This window comes from Crocodylus siamensis, chromosome 2 (genome assembly GCF_052110815.1).
Source record: "Crocodylus siamensis isolate JL-2025a chromosome 2, ASM5211081v1, whole genome shotgun sequence".
Lineage (NCBI taxonomy): Eukaryota > Metazoa > Chordata > Crocodylia > Crocodylidae > Crocodylus > Crocodylus siamensis.
The window spans coordinates 119,358,590-119,376,067 of record NC_143396.1 but is presented as its reverse complement, the minus strand read 5'-3'; the positions used below and the strand labels follow the sequence as shown (position 1 = coordinate 119,376,067).

The 17,478-nt window shown below is 39.8% G+C and overlaps 1 protein-coding gene across 1 annotated transcript in view; it reads right to left on the bottom strand.

The window, feature by feature from the left end:
- Nucleotides 1-17,478, bottom strand: part of LOC149870673 (uncharacterized) — a 57,927-nt gene that overhangs the window by 2,587 nt on the left and 37,862 nt on the right. The window contains exons 6-9 of the mRNA XM_090034739.1: nt 14,167-14,340; nt 13,422-13,511; nt 6,895-7,069; nt 4,860-4,973 (exon numbers count right to left, since the gene is read on the bottom strand). Coding sequence (XP_089890865.1) covers nt 4,860-4,973; nt 6,895-7,069; nt 13,422-13,511; nt 14,167-14,340 — 553 coding nt within the window. The remainder of the gene's footprint in view (nt 1-4,859; nt 4,974-6,894; nt 7,070-13,421; nt 13,512-14,166; nt 14,341-17,478) is intronic.

Here is a 17,478-nt window from a genome sequence, read left to right as displayed (position 1 = left end):
AACACAGTATCTTCTCAGCTACCACTCAGCTTGTGAAGCATGCACTCCTACCCACATTTGAATCCCTTGCCTCTTTCATGTTTTATCTTTTTTCTCTTTTGTTTCATTCCCTTGCTAAATAGGTTTTCATTTTATGGCCCTGCCCAAGTAGTTTAATTCGATAAAGGGGGAAAAAAGTTGGAATTCTCCTGCAACTTTAAAATGAGCTAAAGTAAGTAAATCAATTAGTTGTTTAATCTTCCCAGAGCACCCAGCAGACAATATCGAGAGCAAAGGACAGAAGATGAGGCCTCATGAACATCAATGGAACAATCAAAGGAAGCATGGCAAAGCTCAAAATAATATTATTTTTACTAGCCAATTGCCTATCAGGAATGACAGGGGGAGGGGATGGGCAGCGATGGAGCTCTGCCACTGCCACCCAGGAGCAGGGGATAGGGGAAGAGAAGATTGCCACACCATCTCTTCTATCCCCCTTGGCCAGCAGCCCATGCCACCACTGCCTCCAGAGAGTGGGAGGGGGACACTTGCCCCCTCACACTGTCTGCTCTATCTCTGCTGCTGCCATCTCATGTCCAGAACACTCTTGGAGCACTCTGATTGGTTGTTTCAGTAACCAATCAGAGTGCTCCAAGAGCATTATGGACAGGCAGACTAAGCCTTCATTATATTAGAATTGGATGTTCTTAGTGATGATCTAATTTCCTATGGTCCTAAAATACTTCATTTAAGGGGCTGTTCCCACTGCAGTCAATGTGAGTTTTGCCAAAATAGGATCAAGTCCTCAATCCAAGACTAAGTAGCAGGTCTGAGTACTGGTTCTTCCACATAGGTCCAGGAGTGACCAAAACTGGAGCTATACAATCCTGCCATGACTGTGACCTAACTATATAAATGGCAATAATGGATGAATCAACATAGTGAAGTATTGGTCCTGCTTCTGCTCTTCCCCTGCCCATCAGAAAGATTAAACACATTTCATGTGACAATGATAAATATTCACAGAAAGTCACTTTGTTATAATGCTGAGCAAAAGAATTATTAGAACATAGAAAACAGATTCATCCCTAAAGCTCCTCTGTCTACTCAGCTTCACTGAAGAGCTTCTGTCTAGAACCCTCCCCACTCATTCTTAAGTGAATGGTACATTAAATGTCCTCTGAACATCTCAAAAGTTATGCCACTTCAAGTGAGGGTTTTCTTGTGTTAATTAATAATTTCAGTCTGCTCCATGGAGATAAAATGAGCAATTTGCAGTAGTCCAAGCATCCCAGGATGTACTGCTCCCAGCCTCCCTCCCCCCTGCACAGGTATCCTGGCTCTTAGCTATTCCCTTGGTCACCAGCCCTACAGGCTATGACAGACATTACACATTGTGAGAGAAAGAAGGAGCCACCAGGCTCCAAAGCATACGGGCTAAACAAAGGCCCAGCGGCCCCAGGTCTCCAGCCCCAAGGAGCCCGGCAGAAATCTCCCTTACCCAGGTGTTTCGGGAGGGGAGGGACAGAGAACTCCCGTGCCAGTATAAAGAAGAGCCCAGGACAGGGAAGCAGGAGGAGTGCAGAACTGGAAAGAGGAGGAGGAGGAGGAGGAGGAGGAGGAGGAGGAGCGAGTCAGCACACGCTGCAGGGAACTCTGAAGGCAACATGGAGTGCTGGTAGGAGACTCTTGCAGAGAGTAAAACCCACAGCGGGGACTGAGAGCCAAACCTACTGACTCTGTGGGGGCGCAGAACTATTTGTTTACATGCTGAGAGCTGGCAGAGCCCAGCAGGGAGAGTGGTACTGTAATAACCCTAACAGAGGGGCACCATAGACTTTCATGGTACGGTAATACATGTAAAAGTGGCACAAGCCAATAAGATGGGGTTATAGATGGACTCAAGGTGCTAAAAGAAGTTGTGGCAGCCTCCACAAGAGGCTGAGAGAGAGAGAGAGCCACCAAGGGGGGACTGACTGCACAAAAGTCAATTTTGATTTAGATATTGTCTGCAAACAGCAGGAACAGTGACCAGGCCAGGAGAGCCTTCTCTGTTTTCTTGGGGGGTTTTTTTGGTCTTTTGTTGGTTGTTTGCTTGGTACCGAGGACATGTGGCAGGACCAACTGGCTGGTCAGACCCTGGTGGAACGGGTGAGGGTGTAGGGATGGCGGAGCCCTCAGGAACACAGGACCCTGCAAGACAATGGCGAGACTACTAATTGGACTACACATGCAGGTAATGAACCAACTCCGTTAACATCAAGTCGTGGCAGGTGAAACGTGGGCATATAGCTCATCAATTAGAAGCAATAACATCTTCATTGAACAGCAGGCGGTGTCCTACAGGTCTGCAAGGGATTGCAATACCTGACAAACATAAACCAGTTTAAGTGATCAGAAACTGGTTTAAACTGTAACAGAACAGATGTTCAGTGCACATAAACCAATTGGAATATGGCTGAAACTAGTTTGAGATAAAGCTGGTTGAATGTAGTATCAGATTTAACTGATTTGGCTCAAACCAGTTTATGTAATGTCTGTCCCAAACCCCTTGCTGGTTTAAATTAAATCAGACTCCCCCAGCATCCTGGCATTCTTTGTGGGCTGGGCAGGGCTCTCTGCTCCGCAGCAGGGCTGGCCCCTCCTCTCTGCTTCCTGGCTGCAGCTAGAGACTGCAGGCTGCTCCCTTCCCTCTGCCTCACCAGTCCCTGCTAAACAAGAATCCCCACTCCTTTCTGCCTTGCTGAGGAGGTGTCTGTGTATTAGCTGCAGACCACAAGCTGGCTATGGTCTGTGCTGAATCAACAGATAGAATCAACAAGCAGAATCAACAGGTAGCTAGTAATGTCCCTCTGTTGTTTTCCTAAGGGGGTGATAAAGACTAAATTGGGGGTCATAAACATTGTTATCAATTCCTTTCTGGGCTAATCAGAGCATCCTGCCCACACCCTACCTCAGCTCCTGTGGAAGAAAGGAGGACTGCTTTAGCATCCCCCAGCTTCTAGCCCAAGCCACTGCAGGCATTTCTGGGATGTCTGTGCAGTTACAAAGTGATTTAGCCTAGCCAGGTTGGACTAATGTGCAGAGATTGAATCAATTCCGGCTCATGTTTCTGAATGTCTGTCCCTAGCCACAGTGACAAGTCAGACCTGTGCAGGCAAGAAATGGTATTCACTCTCAATGTGTGACTGCTCACACCACATTCTAACTTTAACTTCTAACTTTAACAATTCCATAGATTTAGTATGGTCGAAGTGTAACATGTAACTCCAACCTATTACTTTATAAGGGAGTGAAGGTGGGAGATCTGTTGTACAAATAGCAGTGGTGAGAAGAAATGGACCATAGTTCCAGCTGAAGTCAAGGGCAGCTTGGAACAGCTAAAGAGCTGCCTCAGGCAACTATTCCTTATTTCTTAAATTGTGTTGCATTTGAATGATTGTCTAGCAGTTAACAAATAACCATAATACCACTCTTGAGCTGCATGTCACTGGTTAGGACACAGATGGAATGAGGAAAACTGTTATTCAGCTAGCTCTAGCCTGAAGCTCCAGACTGGTTGATGCTGATTGATATAGCCATTAAGTGAACATGATGAAAATAATCCTTTCTACTTTCCATATAAATAGGATCTTTGTAAATCTTTGTAAATGTCCAAAAATAAGATCTATTGATAGATAGATAGATAGATAGATAATCTCATTTTTGGACATTTACAAAGACCCTATTTATACAAAGAGTGTATTGAGTATCTGGAAAGGGGCCAAGTCTGAGCTCCTAGTCAGCAAGTACACTTATTATCCATTTCTCTGACCCTGAGACAGAAAAAGAATTTTCTAATCAGCATGTTCAAACTAGAAAGTCACTTCTAAAGGTTACAAGATAATGCGGTTTCCCAAAGCATCTGTAGAGGCAGCTTCTCCCTTTCCTGAAGCAGTTTTTTTTGCTGTACGATATTTAGACCAGAGTATATGATTTGGCTTATGGACATAAAACAACCAGTCCTTCAGGAGTCAGAAATTGTCCTGTGTCCCTCTCCACATGCAGTTTTGCATTAACCAGTTTAGTAGGATGATTATTTACTATATTAATTTCCTAGCGAAAGGTATCAAACAGGTCAAATATACAAGTGACACAACATTATTTAGCAAATTTAAGACCAGAGGTGATTATGAAACACAACAGAGGGCGTGTCTGCACGTGACGCTGTGATTGTACCTCATATTAGAGGTATTAAACTTAATGCGCAGTAGCAAAGGTGCATTAATGAACTTGTGGATGTGCCCAGAAAGTACTAAAATAAACTAGGAATTTACACACCAAGAGAGTAGATGATATTCAAGTACAAAGTAATGACTGAAGGGTTCCAGATTAACTATGTCTAGTCAAGAAAACAGTAGTAGAAGCAGTAGTATCGGTATTAGTAATAAACTGGGGAGTCAATGTGAACGGCTTAGTGGAAATAACTGCTAAATTCCCAACAATAATCAAAGAAGAAAACAAAATCAAGGGTCAGAACTTATATTGCTTTCTCTGTTGATATCTGGCCACTCATAAATGATTCACCACAAATATAATATGTCCAGAAAAGAACAAATAAAAGATTTAGAGCCATGGGAATAATTTTGTCTGATGAAAACTAATAACGAAGTTAGAATTTGATTTTGACCTTACTTTTACCAGTGTAAAGTAGAAGTTACATCCACATAAATCTGATGTTGTATTAGGATGTTCTGTTTTAAAGCCTTATGCAGTCCCTCTGTCCAGGAGTGAATTTTATCCCTAGTGAATATTGTTTAAAACTGAACCTATACAAATCTTACAGCATTTGTTCATTCTGCTCAGTTGCAGATAATATGTTCCAACACCAACAATCTCACCTGTAAGTTTGTTTATAAACGGGATATTTATTTTGGACTTCTCCATTGTCTCTGTCCCCATTGTTTCTGTCTTATGGTCTAGAAGGACTTGAGCTGTTGGATCCTTCAGTAGTGCTATAGGGAACATTATAGTAGATCCTTTCATTACATGAGAAACCATGTGACGATTACATTACTTATACTACCAAAGACAGAAAGACAAATATTGCATAATTTATTTTAAATAAACATTCTTAGGTTGTATGATGCCTTCTTCCAATGTACAATGGCAACATCTTCTCTTTGTTTTCTATAGTGATTCACCCATTGTGTGGGCAAAATGAGCTTTTAAACAGAGGGGCAAATTTTCAGATAATTCAAATCAGTGGGCATGTATACACATGCATTTGTGCTGTCTTAAATTTACCGCGCAGTAAATTACTGCACAGTAAGCAGGACTAGGCCAATGTCTTATCTGTGTAGGTGTTAAAGCTCATTAACACTGTGTGGAATGACTTGGGACTAAAGTTTGTCCCAAGTCAGTCCACACAAAAAGCCATCTGAGGAACTGCCTTTAATTAATAATAATGACATACAAATTGATGTGAAAAGATTGGCAGTTTAGATGTGACTGGCATACTGATTAAAATGTTAAACATAGTTCCTATTCAATGACATGTGAGCATCAGTGTCACTTGCTTGCTCAGTATGTTCAAGTGTATTTGAAATAGGATGCAATGTAAGATATCTGTAAAACCAGTTACAATCCTAAAATGAGACAAGGTATTTTTTATTCTGAGCATTCATTTACACTGAAACAAAATTAAAAGGCTTCCTGCAAAAGAGATATTAGGCATTTTTCAACAAATCTTTTCCTGGGTCATTGTTAACTCAATAAAATATTCTATATTTTTCCTACTCAGAAAATGCTTAATTAGCCACCAAGTAGCTTTTGCAAGTCAGGCATCAACAGTGGACTAAAGAACCAATCAACAGAGACCTCTACCTGGACTGTATCTCTAACTGTCATAAGTCTTTACATTAACTCAAAGTTCATCTTGGTTGTTCCATAGGACATTGAAAAAAAATCCCAGTATGTTGATAAATAGAAAGTATGTGATACTAATGATTGGTTAAAAAAAGTTGCAGATGCCAAATGCCAAAATGAAGGCGATAAAAATGATTACTGAGGCTGATATACAAGAGACTACAGAAGGAAGATTACTTATTCTGGAAAAGGGAAGATATAGCAATGACTTAATTGAGGTATTCAGATTTATAAAGGGTGCAGTGAAAACTGATCAGCCATTTATTTTTATTTTTGCAAAATAAAAAAAAAAGGAGTGATTTAATTAATATAAAGGGAAGTAAAGCTTGAGCCAATAACAGGAAACATATTTTCATACAGTAAATATAATGGTTGGAGTTATTCATTCAAATACTGTAAAACACTTTTAAAATGCGAAACACCAAATAATATTAGTAGTTACGGAAGTTAAAATAATGGTACAGATAGTTTAACACCATGTTTCATGCCATAAAGCAATTGCCATCAGAGACTAGAGAGGAAGTTTCCCCCCATGAATAGAATAGCAAAATTACACTGGTATGATCTGTAAGGATTTGCATTGACCAGAAGTTATAATATTTGATTAGATGGATTTCAATGGGCTTTTCTTTTATTATTATTATCATATAATATAATAATTATACTGCTCTTTCACTGCTCCTAGCTTCTTGGAACCTTGCATGTGTTGTTTGGGCAGAAGTTGCACCAGGCAGGGAATCAAAAGTAAAATGAACTGTGCAATCTCAGTGCCAAATCCCAAGAGCTAACTCCAATTCTCCAAGTCAGATGGGGATCTGCAGTTCTCAGCACCACTGAGATGCATCCTTTTTTTCACTAGAGTGAATTGTTCTATTTAAGGGGTGTGCTTACAAGTACACCTCAATCCAATCCAATTTCTGCAAATTCACTTTATCTTTTCAAATTAACCCTCAAGTGAATATGAATGATCAATTTAAATCTTAATCTGGACTAAAATATCTGACCCACCCTCAGCCTGGATATTTGGAGGGATAGTTGCAGGTGTCTCTTCAGTTTTCTTTGAGAGTTTAGATGTGGACACATAGGACTTTGAGCTTTTCATATCTGTCTGATTCAAGAAGCTCTCAATAAAGAAGAAATCGTCTTTAAGCTGAGAGATCTGTAAAAACACTGCGTCCAGTCCCTGTCAAATAAAGAGCCATTAATAGATATGCTATATGTTATATCAGTGCGATTTTAATCAATGCCAATGCACCACATAATGCAAAACAATACACTTTTTGTTCATAACTATATTTATTATTTCTTTATAAAGGGAAAAAATATTTTCTGTCTCATGAGTCAATAATGTATTTGTGCAAAATTATTCCTTATAGCTCCTCAAGTACACTTCCCACATTCATCCAGAAGAATTGTAACCTCTTCCAAACCCTAGAGAGAGACTTAGATGTACTACTGATGGATGGGTATTGGGGATCCACCTGGTACTACTAGCACTCATTCCTACTTTCCTGTGCAATTCCAGCCCTGGTGAGATGAATTCAATAGTGAGTGCCATTAATTAGGCTGTAGGTATATGCTACACTCTGACACTGACTGTACTTATAACTGCCTGATGAGCAGACTAAACCAAAATCTATTTCTTTGCAAACACTTTGGAAATAAATGTCTCCGTGGTAGTGAGCATAGGAATCCAGTGTCACAGCAGTTTTTATTTTGAAAAAATGTGGGCTATAAGTATACCACAGTGTGACTTAAGTGCTCATGGAAGGTGCTGGGTTGAAAGTTCCAAAAAGTTTGAGCACAATTTTCATTTATGATAAGGCCTCTTTATTTTGCCAGTGTGGGACCCTAAATTCTTCAGCTTATCTCAAATACAAAACAAATGTGGCCTTACCAAAGGGAGTGCCCTACAGCTACTTGGGAAGGTCTCAGTTAAACATATTTTTCATTAAGAAATGCCAATTTACTCTAAACTGCTTGTAGGAAAGAATTTCAGCAGTTTCATTCCATTTTATGAGGGGGAACTAAATTTGACTTCTTCAGCCTAGCAAAAAGGAGACTCAGGAAGGGATATCATTGCTCAGAGGTGTAAAGACAAGGGAAAGAAAATAGCTTTTTAAGCTGAAGGACAATGGTGGCACAAGAACAAAGGGTCATGAATTATCAATGAATAATTTGACACTGGAAGCTAGAAGTCCATTTCTAACAAGGAGTGAGGTTCTGGAAGAATGGGACAAAAAACTAAGTAGTTTAATATGAAGCTTGATAAGTTTCTTAAAGTAATTAGTATGACATGATTGCTTGCTATCACAGGGAATTAGATGCTGAGTGGTATCCTTCTATTCCTATGACACTATGAATTTCTTATTTTGAAAATATTTCAATTAAGTTCTGAAACTCTCTGAAATTACTTTTATTTGGAAATGTAAACCAATACCAGTAAAACAAGCAAAAAAAGAACATAAAAGTATCAAGATCCAAGTGAGCCAAACTAAATCTAGCTTTGGTTTGCTTGCTTGCAACAATTTTCCAGGATGTGACATTTTGTCTTAATTCTATATGGGAAAAATACCCAACATCTCAAAAGTTTTCCTGAGGTTTGAAAACTTTTTTACTCAGTATTCACTTATGCATCCCAACCTATTCTTCAGTCCCAACCACTGGGGAAGATAAATCACCAGGCCCTGTCCATCGCTGGCCTCTTCATTCAGATTGCCAAAATGGGAACTACTTATTATAAGCAACAATGAGGATCCAACACATTGCTAAACTTTATATAACAAGGATCTCGAGTCTTTTATTGTGGACAGCATGTTAGAATGTTGGTTTATTTGGTGTTTCTAGATGCAAATTACTGAAACAAAGTCCTTTTCCTTTTCTTGAATTGAATCTCTATGTTTTGGGAACATTTTATTTCAATGGTAAAAGGGCTACAGTTGCTGAGTTGTGAGATATTGTTAGTATTCCGGTGACATCTAGTGGTGAAGTCAGTTTTTTATTTCAACAATATTTGTTTAGGATTTGGCTAAACTGCAAAGGAGGCTGTCTTTCCAACCTGTGGTACCACCAGTGGTATGCAGACAACCTGTCAGTGGTATGCATTAACAAAATTTTTAGTATAATTACTTTATATGACAAAAATTTGCTGGTGGTACTTCAGGTTGAACTGAAAAACTGTGCTGGTGGTACTTAATGTTGTATCATTTTAAATTGGTGGTGCGCAATCTGTCAGAGCTTGGGAACTGCGCTGCTAAATCCTTCCTTCTGCTGGAAGCAAGGCACAAACAAGCAGAAGCTTCAAATTAGCAGGTTGTCAGACGTGTGGATATGTTTCTCAGACTGTTTGTATGAGAAGATATTTCTATGAAAGGAGACAAGACAATTTAGTTCCCTTATGTATTTTCATATGTTCTACATAAACTTCAAAGTAAGGAACAGAATTTCAGTAAACAAGCCTAAAACTATATTGCTTACATCCCAGGTCTCTGTATCCAGTTGGATAAGGCCTTTAAGGAATGTGAATTTCACAACTGACTATAAATCAAATTACTCCAAACAATTTAGTAAATAGTCACACAATGGAGACACCTAAAGCTTCAAGAAAGTTTGGGGCAAACTGGAAAGAATCCTATGGATAGGAATAAAGATGATTAGCAGTTTAAGAAACATCAGTAATGAGGAAAGCTTGGAAGAACTGGGATTATTTAGATGAGAAGGGGAGCTTTGGTAACAGTCTTAAAATACAAGAAGGGTAAGCATAAAGAAGATGGTGATAGATGGTGGCGACAGAGGACAGAACAAGAAGTAATGGCAGTACATTGCAGCAGGGGAAATTTAGGCGGGACATTAGGAAAAACTTTCTAACTGAGGGGTGCTTAGATAATGGATCAGTTTGCTTAACAGAAGTTGTGAAGTTTCCATCTTTGGAACAAGGTTAAGACCAGGCTGGACACACCCAGAATGATCTTGCCTTGAGAGCAAGGGGTTGCCCTCCAGAGGCCCCCTTACAGCACTTTTGTTTTCCAGGATTGTGTGATTCTACAGATCCCAAACGGGACTCAGGCCCTATTAAGCAAGGCCCTATAGAAAGATATGATTCAAAGTGGCATCATTTATCTGCCAACTTTTCGACAGGGTTTAAGAATGAATGATGCTAGCCCTGTGCTCCAGAATCCTCCCCACTTCTATCTGCAGACTGATGATTGTAGGGGTTGGGGATTTTGAAGACTTTTTTTCAGAGCAGGAGTGTGTGTGTGTTGTGGGGTATTGTTGTGGAAGCAACTAACTTCCACTTAACCCAGGAGTATGTCTCTACCTTGTTCCTAAAGTAAGCAGCAGTGCTTGTTTCCCAGTTAAACACTGTAGTACTTCCCACTAAAGGTGTCCATAAGGGTTTGGCCTTCTCTATGTACTATGAATTGTGCATTCTGAAAATGTGAAATGATAAGGCCACATTTTTGACCTCACTAATTATATCCCTTTGAATCAATCGGGTTCTATAGGTAATTGAAGGCAGAACTTGCCCTTTGCTATATAACAAGAAATGTATTGCTATTAATATTCATATATCCTGATTGGACCAATGATAAATCGCATTAAGATTGGTAATATTTATATTTTTCTTTACAAAGATAATAAATTAGTGTTCTTTCTAAGCACCATCCTTTTGCATAATCTCACTGATTTGAATTCACATTTGGTTCTAAGATTACTTCATTTCTCTGAAGAGTGACCAGACCATTTGGTCCACCTGAAAAAGCAGCACCGTGTCCCCTCCCTTCACTTGTACCTGAGAACTCAGAGATGTAAGTTAACGCCCAGGATAGGAACTGAATCATCCTCTGCCAGAGCATACATTTTCCACACCAGTCCTGCTTCCCCACCAGACAAGATTATTTCCCCCTAGATAATTGACTGTTTGCTTCAGGTATTGTATATTATATATACACCCTTTGCTTCAAGTATTATTAAACTAAACAAACCTGAAGATGTGATTTTGACTGAGCGAAAGAGAATATGATCACTTCAGTGAAAACTTTGAAACTAAATAGTGCTGATTCTGAACCTGGGAAAAGTAAGTAGCATTGCTCTTTATGCAGCCCAGTCCAGTCTTTTTGTTAGACTGTGCTGGTGATATGTTCAAAGATGCCTTATGCAAAATGCAGAGTGATACTGAGCACTGACTGTGACTGAAAACAAGGCAGCAATTCAGTGAAATGCTTCTGTTGATGTCATGATGGACAAAAGCACAATTCAAGTGGATCAGCCAAACTGAGGGCTGAAATTGCAGCCCTTGTACTCTGCACGGGACAGGGCCTTGTTTCCCAATATACTCCAGCTCCTCAGTATTGAATCAAGGGAAGGGAATTTGGATATAAATGCAACTGTGACTGGAGCTATACATGATTTAGGCATAGGACACTGAACTGATGCAGGATGTACAGGCAATGACTTATCTGGGACAGGAAGATACGCACACATAGAAATATACACACAGCTCTGTATACTCCACAGCCAGTATTGCTCCTGTGCAGTATGGGCAAAGTGCTCTGTTGCTCCTTGACTAACACACCTGATGCCCCTACCATTATCCTTTTGATAAAGGTTCTGCATAGATGATAGTATAGGTAGGCAAAAAAAATAGAGCTGAGTTTAAGCCTTAGTACACTTGGAGGTAAGTAACAAAGTTCATAAAGGAGCTGCAGTACAAGCTACAAAGGAAGGGAAGAAAAAAGTAGGCATGTTTAAATTGGAGAAAAAGAAGACATGGCAGCAGGCTTTAAATATTTGAAAGGTTGCCGTAAAGAAAAGGGAGAACAACTGTTCTATCTTGCCACTAAAGGCAGGACACAAAACAAAGCGTTTAAACTTCAGCAAAGCAAATTTAGATTAAATTGGAGGGGGTGGGGATTCCTTAGTATCAGCTGAGTAGGACAATGGAACAAGCTGCCCAAGCAAGTTGTGGAATTGCCCTCATTGAAAAGATTCAAGAAGCTGGATAAGCATTTGTCTAGCATGCATCCAGGACTTTTTCAGAGGGTTGAATGAGTTGATCCTTGAGGTCTCTTCCAACCAGGGTTACCAACCCAAGAGGTTTTTTTTTAATTGACAATCTGCAAAATTTTAATGACAACCAAACTTTTTTTTACTGACTTATGCTTTAATGATATCTGTTTTACATAATATAAATGTAACTCTTCTGCTGCAAGGCCGCAGTTAGAAGGGCTAGGTTCAAATGTAGGGGTTTAACACCAAGCATACTGAAAAAGCAAAAAAAGTTCAGTTGTCAGTAAAAAGTTTGCAACAAAAAACTATTTGGGCTGGAAAACCTGCTTGATGGCAGCAATAGTTTTACCTCATGCTGCCTTTACCACCAGGGTCCCCTACTAATCCCCATACCCTGCTGGTCTTGACCACAAAGCTGCACCATGTAGCCCACACCCAACCTTACCTCTAGCAGCTCCACTGCCTGTGTCTGAGCATGGACTCCTCCCCTCCCCAAGAAGCATATCTGCAACCCAGAAGTATTATAGGATGGGAAGCATCAGCAGCTGCAAATGGCTGGAGGGAGGTGGTGGGGGTAGGTGTGGGGAAAGAGGTCTAACAAAGACCTTTGAGAAGGCTTCTTGCAGGGTGCTGCAGTCCCAGTTGAACACCAGATGGCACTGCTCTTCTTCCATCAAGCTGTAAGGCCCAGCTTCTTTCGAGAGGGAGTTTCACAAAGCATCTACAGCTTGATTGTTTCTCTGGATGGTTTAAATGTATTTATGGATGTTATAAACAGGCATTTTAAACCTGAATTTTTACTGACTGCTTATACATTTATGGACAGTTGGCAAACCTGCTTCCAACTCTGTGATTCTATGCAGGGGTGACTGGTGCCACCTAAGTCTGGGGGGGCACAATTTATGGGAGCAGACCAAAAGTGGATATGGATCCACTCCTATACTGCTGTGCCATGACTTAGTGCCGCCTCCAACATGCTGCTGGCCCACATGGCAAAAAACCTGCCCCATCCCAAGTGGTGCCAAGTTGGGGGCCAATTTTGGGGAGGGGGCACGTGTTGCCCCATGCCCTCCACCCACCAGTTGCCTGTGATTCTATGATTTTCCCTAGGAAAAATTACAAGTCCTAGAAAGGAAAATCTAGTAAAGTTAAAGGACTTCCTGGGAACTCTTTGATCTACTGTTTGTAGGGTTAGAGTGTATAGCAGTAGAGAGCAGGAGATTACTTGTCCTGGCTGTAGCTGACAAGGGTAGAAGTGTTGAATGTTAGTACCTGATTTTCCTGTGGGGAGCTGAACCTTGGCTCATAGAGTTCTGTATTTCTTTAAGTACTTTGCTATCTTCTGCATTTTTATACATCCTATATAGAAGCCGTTACTTCCAGTAGCTTTCTAACCAGGATATATAGTTGTCTTCACTTTGTATTTTTTTACAGTAGTTTGTGCAATCAAATACTAAGACACCGGGCAGAAGGAGTCAATGTCTATTGCAAATTGTATTTTATTTCAGGTAAATTAGCAAGCTAACCTCCTCAAGGCGGTTTTGAAGGTTGCTCAGAGCCTCTGTGGCATTGTTGAATTGCTTTTCCATGGCATTCATCTTAGACTCAAAAGGGTTCTGCAAGAGTTAAAAAGAAAAATGATGCTAAGCCATTTCTGTAAAATTACAAGATAGGAAAAAAAAAAAATCGATGGGGCCAAGCATTCCCACTTAAACGAAAGGAGGATATTTACATGACCTTGCTCTGCTGGGTTCTCCCAAGGATCTGCTATTTCACATTGTGAAAAATGCCATAATAACAGTAGTATCCAATACTCATTTCTGCTGGGTAGCCATATTTAAACGTGCAGAGTCACATTTGGAATTTGCTTCTCCATGGAAGATGGATTTCTGAATAAAAGTGATTCAAAGAAAGCTTGGCCCCATTAAAGTTAAGCAGTTATTTGACCTCATCAGAATTGTACTTAAATTGCATACGTAAAATCTTGGCCACAGTGAAATCAGTGGGAATTCCAAAGACCTTTGGCTACTAATTCTGAAATTTTCATTGTAAGTGGGTTAGTAAAAGTCAGCTTGCTGTAAAAGTGGCACAGAACAGAGCAAGGCCAGATCAGGTTTCTGGTGATTTTGATTTTTAAAAATTAATAATGCGGTCTCCATGTGGCATTTTAATTCTTACCCTATTTTAATAACCTCTGAAGTAAAAAATAAATGAGGTTGAACATTGTTTTATAAAACAGGTGTCAAATTGTTCAGGCAGAAAAATACAGACCTGTGAGTTTAATGGATGCATCAAAGCGTCATTTTTTTCCTCCACACTGAGGAGCTGGCCTGTGAAATTAAGCATGTAGTTTTGCAGCCATGTTATTTTGCCTTTCATTTCTTGGAGCTCTATTGCTGTGGACTTATTCAATTTATGAAAACACTCCAGCAGATAAGAAGTCCCCTGTGACAAATTCAGAAAGGAAAAAAAGAAACAGGGATGGGTTTATATTAAAGAATGAAAAAGTCTATTATTGATTTAGGAAATCTCTCAAGAAATACAGATGTTACCCATTTGCCATATAGAGTGTGGGATCCACTTAATCTTCTTGACACATGCATACCGCAAGAGTTCTGCTTTAAAGCACACGATAGAAATTGTTCCTCAACATCTTAAATTCTACATATGAGCATAAACCTTACCATAAACATGCTATGCAAGAGTGACCCTTACCCCATTTTCACAGTTGCAACCAGCACTTTGTGTTTTAAGGCTCAATTCTTTGCCTCTTGTGTATCTCAGTCTCTCCTTTCCTGCATTAGTTTTTTTATCTTTAAATCTAAAATTCAACAGAAGCTTTCTGAATGGGAAAACAAATAAAAATTTCACTTAATTTCATTCTGAGATATTAGGCCTGGAAACAATCTATTTAAACTTGCACTAATCTCCGAAGAACTCAGATCTGCAGCTAGAATTGATTCATAATAGAATGAATTGGCATGAATTCTAGTCACATTTTGCTTTCACTTCCTTTTGAACCTGCGACTCAAGAATTAAACACAGTCACAGTCTCTGCATTTGGGGAAACAAAAGGACTTATTTTTCTTTACATCATTGAGGGTGTTTATTGCCCCAATATAGTAACCATGTTTTGCATCCTCTTCCTACATCCCAAGTTGAACAGAGACATTAGAGGATCAGCTCCCAAGGTCTGAAACAGCCTGCCATCGGAGGTGGTTCAAACACCCACTTTGAACGCCTTCAAGAGTAAATTGGATGCGTATCTTGCTGGGACCGTATGACCCCAGCTGACTTCCTGCCCTTTGGGCAGGGGGCTGGACTCGATGATCTCCCGAGGTCCCTTCCAGCCCGAATGTCTATGAAATCTATGAAATATTGTATCTGTCAAATGGATGATGGAAATGTGAGCACCACAGTGTGCTGAGATATTTGTGGGGTGGGAGAATTGGGGGAGGAAAGGCAGGGTTTTGCCCCTTCAGGAAAAGGCTGTCTCCCTCTCAGGCCAAATTACTGTTAAGGCAGTACTGAATAGACACAACTGATAGCTCATTCACTAAAAAATGCATAGCCATAGCACAGCTGAATAATGACCCAAAAGAACATTTAAAAGTTTTTCATTCCTTGTTATTATTTTATTACCTTCTACTGAAATAATACCTAAGCAGCCGATATTGGTGCCCCATTTAGCAGTGGCTACACCCCCAAATAACACACAAGCAGTTCCTGCCCAAGAGAGCTCACAATCTATGATTCAGATAACAGAAGACAAAGGAAACAAAAGACAAACTATATGGGTGAGGCAGAACTATTGTATACCCTATGTACTCTATGACATTTGCTTAATGAGAACAAGCTGATATTCTGACTTTAAATTGTTTTTCTCCTCTTTAGCTTAATATTAATAATATATACGGGTGTATCAGGTTCCAGCTCAAACAGATGGAAACTAAGAATTCCTTGAAACTAGGAATTTCAGATGATCATTCCAGCGTATAACTACATTGTCTATGGATTTAGTCAAATTAATTCCAGTATCAAAAGCCTGTAAGAGTGTTTTCTATTGTATTCCTTCTTAAAACAAATCTAGCAAACTCCACTGCAATGCATACTTCTCAGTTTCATTTGCATTTTCCCTTATGCTTTTTTTCTAAAAAAAGACATAAAAAAGACTGCTGATAATAACAGGTTCTAAATGGAAAACAGAGGCTTCATAATTTTCAAGAAATTGGACTCAGTGGCATTCACATCAGAAACACGCAAGAGTGAATGCAAAAGTTCTGACACAATAAGATGTTTTCAGTAATAATACCATTTACAAGGTGTACTTTCATGTCCTGGAGATGAACCAAATAGATTACAAAGAAATGGTTCATTTACTTTGGATAGATGGCACTTTCTAGAATAAAATGTCATCAGATAGATTTCATTTTACACAGAAGGTGCCTTGTAGAGAAAGTCTCTAAGATAGATGAATCCAGGCCTCCCTAACCTGATCAATTTGGCAGGTTTCCCAAGATGACAGGAATCTTGTGTTAAAGCTAGTTTCTCTCACTACTACCTCAGGCAAATGAGTCACAGTGTTTCAAGTTTCTTGTGATGTCACCGATACATTTGGGGCATGTAATTAGAGGCCTCAATAGAGCCTCAAAAGACAGGAGTACTAGAAGCACATTTCCAAGTGCTGTGAAAATTCAGATCCAGATCTGGTTCCAGACTCATCCTTTGTGGCCTCCCCCAGTTCTTACCATGGAAGATGCATTGCTATTTCCTTTTAAGTCTTTCCTTGTTGATTCAGCCAATGGTGGACAAGTGATCACAAAGTATAAAGCTCCACATTATGTCTTTACCAACCAAATAGATTTGCACATATGCCCACTATCCTGTGTCTGAATGTGCTACCCAAAAGACAATGGCATTCAAATAGTATTCAGATATATTGCTATTTACTCTGTCCTCCAAGGTGATGAGCTCCAATCCAGCAAACACAAAAGCAGATGTTTAATGTTGAACCTGTAAGTAGCCCCAGTGTCTTCAGTAAGACTCCTCAGACATATAGGGAACTTTTACATGTGCTCTGCAGTTTGTGAAGGGTGGTGCTTTAATTAGAGTGGCTCCGAGAGTCGCTTTAATTAAAGTTCTGTAGTGTCTCGTGTATCAGCATCCCTATGCTTCCAAATGGCAACACGGGTATTTGAAGTAAAGTTTATTCAATGAGCTTTAATTCAAGCGCCCCCACCACCATTTTGAAGAACAGAGACGTTGATATATGAGGCTTGAGTAATTATAGTGCATTGGAGCAGCCTCTGCGCTCATGTATAGGCACCTTTAAACACTAACGTAAATATTTTCTGGACTGAGAACAGAGTGTTAAATCTCTGTGGGATCAAACTCAAATTCAATAAGGCTTTAACACTGTATTTAGCACATCCTGAATGATGTATAGTGATGTAAGAATTCCCCAGGGTGCTTCTGTTGTCTCTAATGTGACCTGCACAGGCTTTGGCCATACTGCAGTAAAAGCTGTCTCATCAGATTACACAGATTCCAGAAAATAATCAATAATATTGCGTTTACTACATA